Source organism: Limulus polyphemus, unplaced genomic scaffold (genome assembly GCF_000517525.1).
Source record: "Limulus polyphemus unplaced genomic scaffold, Limulus_polyphemus-2.1.2 Scaffold669, whole genome shotgun sequence".
Lineage (NCBI taxonomy): Eukaryota > Metazoa > Arthropoda > Merostomata > Xiphosura > Limulidae > Limulus > Limulus polyphemus.
In genome coordinates this window covers 322511-330761 of record NW_013666279.1, presented here as the reverse complement: position 1 = coordinate 330761, position 8251 = coordinate 322511, and the positions used below count along the sequence as shown (strand labels likewise).

Sequence of the window (8251 nt, the reverse complement as noted above, 5' to 3'; positions counted from 1 at the left end):
CCAAACCATCACGCTGAAACCACCATGCTCCACAATTGGCTGCAATCTGTTGCGCCAAAACTCTTGCTGAGGCATTCTCCAGACCCACATCCTTCCACTGTCTGAAAATTGAGCAAATCTTGATTCGTCTGAGAACAATATGGTCTTCCAAAAATCCAGAGGCTTGGTCATCATATCATTTGCCCACTTCTTTCGTCTGACTATGTTGGCAGGTCTTAATAAGGGTTTCCGTCTAGCTGCTCTGCAACGATAACCCAGTCTGTAGAGAATCCATTGAACAGATTTCGGGCTCATCCCACCAACTTTGGCCACTTCTGCAGTCGTTAATCTGGGATCCATTTGATGCTCCACTTGACAGCCCTTTTTGTCCTCTCCGATGGACCAGGACAACCTGGATGCTGCTCAATTGTTTCCTTGCTGTGTTTCCCGAACTGCATGACGATTCTGTTGACTGTCGAAAGCGGGATTCCCAAATTCTGCAAAATTTGCCGCTGACTTATTCCACCATCTGCTTGACCAACTATCCTTCCTCTAACAAAATCTGACAATTCGAGAGAACTTTGAGTTCTCGGCGTGTTGTAGCACAAGATAATTAGTGTGTGGACCATTTTCATTTATATAATGCTCTGTGAACACAAATTAGTTAGCATAAATCAGTTAAATGACGAAACATTAGGTATCTATTTACTTGTGACCACTCAGTGTACACTACACAAAAGGCAAGCATTAAAGTGTTGAAGCTTGAAACAAAGACCAAAATGTTAAATTTCAAAGCTTAACTTTTGAGTATGTTTACATAATACGTTGATTTTACATAAATACCCCAGAAACCAATCAATGTTAATTTCATCTTCCGTTGTAAAGCTGCTCCATACCTTTCATCACCCACATCCAATAAGAAAATCGCATAAACAAACAAAATAACATTTAAATTAATATCCAAGAATTTCTTACGCTGGATAGTCCTCTACCGTTTCACAAAAAGTACTTTTAGTCTTCTGAGCACATAGCGGAACTCCAGTGTCGTCCACAGATGGCTCTAGCAGATTATCATCAGGAAACACAATTCGTGAATTATCTTCGACGTCTGTTAGATTACGAGTACGATGTGGAGGATTGTCAGGAACTGATACACCGTCGCTATACTGGGGAGGGTAACTATGTGCCACCTCAAAATATACAACAGTAAACATCTACAAAATATAAAATAAACTATAAACAGTAACGTATGTGAAAGGGGAAAAATATAAATTTATTTACTTAGAAAATTTTAAATTATTCTCTCGTGCTGCTTTCTTGACCTTAAGTTCATTGACAATTTTATTTATTTAAAATCGAACAGATCAATAACTAAACTGGTACAAAGTGTGGTTCACGTTTGTCAAAGAAAACAAAAAAAACATTTATTTTGCACTAACACAAGACAGTCAGATTCGTTTTCTTTTATCGAAATGAGCGAGTGGTTATTATGGGCTTATTATATTTATAGCATACACATAATCAATATTTCAAAAGAAAAGAAACTTGTGTTAAAAACAATTTTTGTTCTTTTGCATTTTATATGTTATATATTACTTTTTTTTCTCAAAATTTATTCGTCATTTCGTTTCATTACGTTATAGACACGCCATATTTGTTATAACATGCAACATTTTTAGGAACTGTAAACACTAGTAAAACATGTAAATAACTTCTGAAATAAAACTGTCACAGAAAGTAAAAACTGCAAAGATCCAAGGATGGTCTAGTTACCCTAGTAGTTCGTGTATTGGATGGTGATTGGAGGATCTCGGGATTGAGAACGTATTGTTATCAAACACGCTTTGCACTTTCGCAGTTCAAAATTTAAACGGCTACGTCTGAGCCACAGAAGTCTCTGACCTGGTAAACAGAAAATGTTATTCGGGTGAAATAGCAAAAACTGCAAAGTCAGCCTGAAGATTGGCTTACAAAATAGTGTTTGCATCACTTGTTATGGTTGTTGTATATAAATTGTACATATATATATATATATATATATTGACATGGTAAATTGCGTGTGCTTGTACATACATAATTTCGTGCTTTGTTTCGTTCAAGTTTTACTGACACATGTTTAAATCATAATGGAGAAGCTGGATATTCAGTTGTGACGCGGAAACAACGCAAACAAATTATTGTGTAGCTTTGCACTAAAATAAACAAACAAAAATCAATTGTAAATAGTAATTTTGATCACGTGAATAGAAATGGTGTTTTAATCATGTTGCAGTAAATGTTTAAAGACTGGTGAAATAATACTACGTAGTAAAAGAAAATAGTAAAAGTAAAATCATTTTAATACAAAAATTAGGCTTAATGGCTTAAGTTTACCAATAATCACGATCTACTTGTACTTTGGCAAATACTATTAAGCCTATAAAAACAAATAATTGCATCACTTCTCCAACTAAGTTCTTCGATAAATGAGGTTTCGAACCATTAAACTCAGTAACTTTCAAAGATAATGATCTGAGTACCCAAGCAGAAACTAATGAAGAACAGGAAAGGCAAATAAATATTTCTTAAACTTAAGTCACCGATTCCGACTATAATCTTCTTTGTCGAGAAGAACTATAGGCCTATAAAATAACGAAAATAAAGTCGAGAATTTAGAGGAGTGGATGTTTTTCAAAACACATTTATTTATCACAATAACCTGCTTTATTAATTATTTAATTACAAAAAAAATGTTGTTTTAAAAATAAAAAAACAATATTGATAATAATATAAATTATAAAATATTATTTTATTTTTATTCAATGAATAATTATAGAAAAAGTTTAGACGTATCGTAGATCTAATATTAATATATGATAGACCAGCAATCATTACCGTAGGAAGAAATTTTGGAGGGATGATCATTGCCAAACATTGTTATTATCAGTAGAGTCTGGAGGCACGCCCTTCCAATTTTAAATACAAAAATCAACGAATCTCCCGCGATCCTCGCTTTTCCCCTTGCAATGATGAACTACCCTGGTCATATAAAAATTTGTCTTGCAAAGTTTAACTGTTCAAGTTGTATGAAACATGCCCATTCTCTTGGGTGTAGTGGACTTTATATTGAAACCGTCAGTTTGACAGCAACGGCACGAGCACTGTTAAATCACAATATTTTATCAGTCTTACTCTTAACATAAAAAGATATCTGTATATATCAGAAACTTTCAGTAGAGAGCACGTAATCAAGGTGTGTAAATAATCTTAAGTCTTTAGAGAATACTTAGAAAAGTTTGTGTACAGAGAGTCAACAGTCAATCGAATGATCAAAGTGTGAAAAGGAGCAGATTTTTTTTTTTTTTTTAATTCACTGCAAAAGTAATCTACACCATCTACAGCTAATCAGACGATGGCCTGTTCTGAAAATTAATTTACTTTCCATGTATCTGGGCCTCATTAGGCAGGCTTAACCTAAAATATTAGGAAAGTTTCTTCCAAATTCAACTTTAGTGGCCTTAATGCGTCAAAGTCTTCTTTTATATCATTGTCCATCTAGCTCCAATTGTTTTTCCAGTTTCACAGGCGCAGAGGTAGTTCTAGCCTGACAGTGTGGGAGGAGAAGAAAATTAAACCTACAAATCAAAGGTGTGGTAGCGTCCTTAACCGAAGAGCGGGTATGTTGTGCAACTACTGGTGATGTCACGAGAAGGGTGTTGATTTTATACTGTTTATGTTTTACACTGGTTTGTTTAGAATTTTGCGCAAAGCTACACGACGGCTAATCAAATACTCAACACCACCCATCGCCAACTCTTGGACTACTCTTTTACCAAGGAATATGGGATTGGCCGTCACATTATAACGCCCCCACGGCCGAAACATTTTACAATGAATACTTCTACGAAAAGATATGTTATACAAACAGATATTTTTAATGTACAAATTGTATGCCTTTTACTAGTCTTAACAGTATTGTTACACACACACACACAAAAATGGCGACAGCAACTCCAGGAAAAGGTTTATTCCTATAACGAAGTATGAAAAGCTTGTAATATCGAGTATACTCATTTACTTTTAGTCCCCTTCTCCGAACCTTTTATGGTTAACCTGCTATAGTTATTTAATAAGGAATGTGGTTAAATCTTTGTTTTTGCGTAAACAGATAAACGTGTGTTGATTCTGACTTCGTTTAATTAACAACAAACAAATGGGTGGTTTTTCGTCATTTGCGCAGATTACAGTTTTGTTCGATGATTTTCAACAACCTCACAATTTAGACTGTTCCAGCGTCAACACTACAATTTCAGTTTTGTGTAACCACTTGCTTCCATTTCAATGACATCTTTGAAATTCTTAATCAAAAAGTGGGGGGTTAATAAATTACTGTTTTAGGCCAATCACTTAATTAAAAATATATTTTGCAGGTTCACCACTTGGATAAGCAATTACTGGAGAGAGACACTTACACAAAAATACGTCACTTTTCGAAGTTTGTTCGATGTTGTAGCCTTTTGAAATTCAAACTTGTATATTTAGGATCCTAAGGATAAATGCTCATATGAATATGGAAAGTATACCATATTTTGTTCCGAATATTATCTTAAACTTGTTTTATAAAAATATTTATTTTCTGGTTGTAGAGAGGAATCTTTTCTTCGGTTTTAATTCTATATTTCATTCTTCGAAATTTACTATACTCTCTAACATGTTCTTACATTTCTGGATACAAAACAAAGATACTTATTGCTACAATTTTTTTTTTTATGCTTTGCTCTTAAGCATGAAGCTACCCAATGGGCTATTTGTACTCTGCCCATCAAGGATATAAAAGCCGATTTTTACCATTATAAGCCCTCAAATTTAACGCCGAGCCACCTGGGATCAAATAATTGTCAATTATAGACCTATTCATACAGTTCTAGGAAAAGTACTCCAAGTAACTTCCTATGAAGAAACTTAAAGCATGAAGCCCAATTCTTCATTCATTTCACCACTTGTCACAGAGTTATACCAGTTTCAGGTAAATTCTACTTCAGATCAGTAATCCTACATAAAGGCTTTCGTTTGTTTTAACGTAAAACCACACGTTGGAGACTTTCTGCTCTATCCACCGCGGGGAATTTTAACTCGGACTTTACGTTGCAAGTCTGCAAAATTATCGCTTGCCCACCGGGGGAACTTAGATAAGAGCAAATCGAGCAAACAAAATTAGACTCCATTTACTGGTGGAATGTACAATGTATAATGAAACAACTTAAAGCTCTAAAGAGGGAAGACTTGTCATACTAAACAACAAAGATAAGTCCTCTAACAGTCTAACTAAACATCATCACCAGATACATCTTTTTTTTAAAGCAGTGTTGCAAAAACATTCAACACACAAAGTTGAAAACAAATATTTTACGGATATTAAAGAGAAATATTTAATCTTATTCTATGACAAAATTCGGCTGGTGTAACAAGTACAAGTTATAATAAAATAACAATATAGTGTACAGCAATTAGTGAAAAAAACTACAGTAAACGGGACAACCTGTCAGACTTCTGCTTACTGTGGTCCCCCCCCCCCCCATCAAGAGCACAAAAAGTAAAATAGGCCTAACAGTTATTTCAGTTTTATTTAGATTGCCAGACAGACATCCAGATTTTAATGATGTGACCCAATGAAACGGTAAAACTTCCGATTTTCCATTAGTTTCTGTAACCCAGAGCTCAATTTCCTGCATTTAGAAACTGTCATTTTCACCCTTTTCTTAAATTCGCACATTTCCTTAAATCCTAATAAGGTATTAAACTCAAAACTTAAAAATGTAATTTCTGCGGGATATCCCAGATAGTTTGTGAATGACATCTGGCAACCTTGTTTTTTTATTTTGACATTAACCTGCGCCATAAAAGTAGTTTAAATTACTTCTTTTGTTGCTCAAAAGTTTAAGATAGCTTACATGAAAGGTGGTAGTAATAGCAGCACGCTTGAAATTGAGTCGATCAAGTAACAGTATTCACAGTGCGAGAGTTTTAAAATTACTTATTGATTTTCTGTTTTTTTAAAACATAGTTCTAATACGATATATTTATTCTGTTGGAGAAAGATAATCGCACACTGCTGGCAGCTAAATATAGGATGTTACGTTATAGCTATAAAACATCTACCAGTCATACTAGTAACAATGACGTGTAACAAACCAAAGTTTTTTGTATTGTTTTTTTAACAGTAGCGAGTTATTTTCAATACCGAGCATAAAGTCGTAGCGTATTACGAAATTATTTACCATTCGTACAAATGACTTACCAGTAGGAACCCGTCCATGGTTGAGTTAATGGTCTACACACGTGTACTCGCCCAGAGAAAAGTATACCTGTGTCACTTTCTCATTTCCTTAAATAAAAACGAGCTTACCTCCAAGGCCACCCGTTGAGGTTTTAACCTCGAGGGGGAACCAGGTTGACCCCATTCGGTATTATTATTTGAAGGTAGAACACCATTCGCTGGGTTAACCATAATTTGTATTGATATAAAATAAACTATCAATAATAATGTTTTGCCCTGAAGTCTTTGTTCTATTATCGGAAGGGCGTTAGAACTATAGATGTTTGAAGTGTAGGAGGTGTGCACGTCTGTTATTGGCGTTAGAAAAATGTGTTGGTTTGTACTATTTATATTTTTCATTTCATGTTTGTCGATATTTCACGTAAAGTTAGCTATATGAGTGCGAATCAAATATATTCATATGTATAAACTCCCTATGTCTTGTTAGTCTTGCAATGCTTTACATAATATTTACTTGTAATTTACTGTAAGAAAATATGACGTGAGCAACTTCAGAAGACATTTGTTGAAATAAAATAATCCTGCAGTCTTGGGTAGCCTAATTACTTATTTGTTTGTTTGCTTTCAACGTTATAATAAAGACTATGATCAAGTCTAAACAGATAAATATGTGTTGATGATGAATTTGTGTTATTAACATAACAGCAACCGAATGTTAATCACTAGAATCCAGCGCCCCTACTATTAAAAATGGTTCCAGTTTCAATATTTTAGCTTGTGTATTTCCTCGTAATCTCCTTTACATTAGTTGAATATTCTATGTATTTGCGCGTTGAATCTCGTATTATTTCTCTTCTATCACTTTTGAAAAAACAAAAAAAAACAGGAAAATTCCAATGTGAAAAAAACGTTGCACGAATACCAGCTGGATTATGAGTTATGCGAGCATTGCCATCTATCGGGATTTACATTATTATATATATATATGTAAGATTTACTGTATATTTCTTTCATACTTATGAGAATAAACACGTTTTCTTCAAAAAATTATTGTATTTACAGTACTATTGTCATACTTAATAAAAAAATTACTATTCCCATAAATCAACAAAAAAAATTCTATTGTTAGTTTGATTCGAAATATTCGCACAAAACTACACAAGGGTTAATTGCATTAGTTATCTCTAGCTTTGAACAAACAAACTAGAACGAAGACAGCTAGACACCAGTACCCATAGCCAGCTCTGGAGCTACTCTACTCAAGTAGTGGGATTTCACCGTCACTCTTATTACGCTCTCAAGGCCTAAAAGTGCGAAGCTAGTTTTCGTGATAACTGGACCCGAATCATAGACACCTGGATTCACAATCCAAAACGCTAACCACTAGACCACTCCCGACCCATATTGTTAACGTAAACAATTGAAATTTTAAATAGTGGTTATCATAAAAAACATCCTGATACTAATAAACTTGAGAAGTGCCGAATCGACGTGACCAACTCAGTACCTACAGTTTATACAAAACTGAACTATTTCTGAAAAATACACGACATTTAACGACTAACATCTACACATTTATGGAAAACGGGGGTATTATTTTCCTGCTTTATGTTCAATAGCCTGGTTAATATTTACTCTCTCGATTGTCAACGACATACTTTGAATGATATTAAACAGATATAATCACGAGTACTGTTTATAAAATAGCGATTCAATTGCGTTTTTTCTATAGCTACAATATAGGTGTAGTATACCTTCCCCCAGCAGTTAATTTCAGTATAACGCAGGAAATATAAACTTCTCAATACAAGGGCGGGCGTGGGCTCATTATTAGCGTTTGGACTGCGATTTTGAATATCCAAGGTTCGAGCCGTGATATATTAGTGTTTTCCGCAGCCTAACCCAATTATGCCACAGAGGACGTTTGGTATAAAATGGAAACGTCAAATTCGAACTTAAGCCTCACCTTGTGGCAACATCTATTTAGTTTATGCTTGATATTTGAGAAATATAAAA

The 8251-nt window shown here is 34.4% G+C and overlaps 1 protein-coding gene across 2 annotated transcripts in view; it reads right to left on the bottom strand.

The window, feature by feature from the left end:
• Positions 1-6365, bottom strand: part of LOC106459858 (protein spaetzle 5-like) — a 13594-nt gene extending 7229 nt beyond the window's left edge. The window contains exons 1-2 of one of the 2 annotated variants that reach the window (XM_013919530.2): positions 6257-6365; positions 955-1193 (exon numbers count right to left, since the gene is read on the bottom strand). In XM_013919530.2, coding sequence (XP_013774984.1) covers positions 955-1193; positions 6257-6274 — 257 coding nt within the window. In that variant the 5' untranslated portion in view covers positions 6275-6365. The remainder of the gene's footprint in view (positions 1-954; positions 1194-6256) is intronic. The other variant, XM_022386409.1, reaches the window with a different exon arrangement.
• Positions 6366-8251: the final 1886 nt, after the last annotated feature.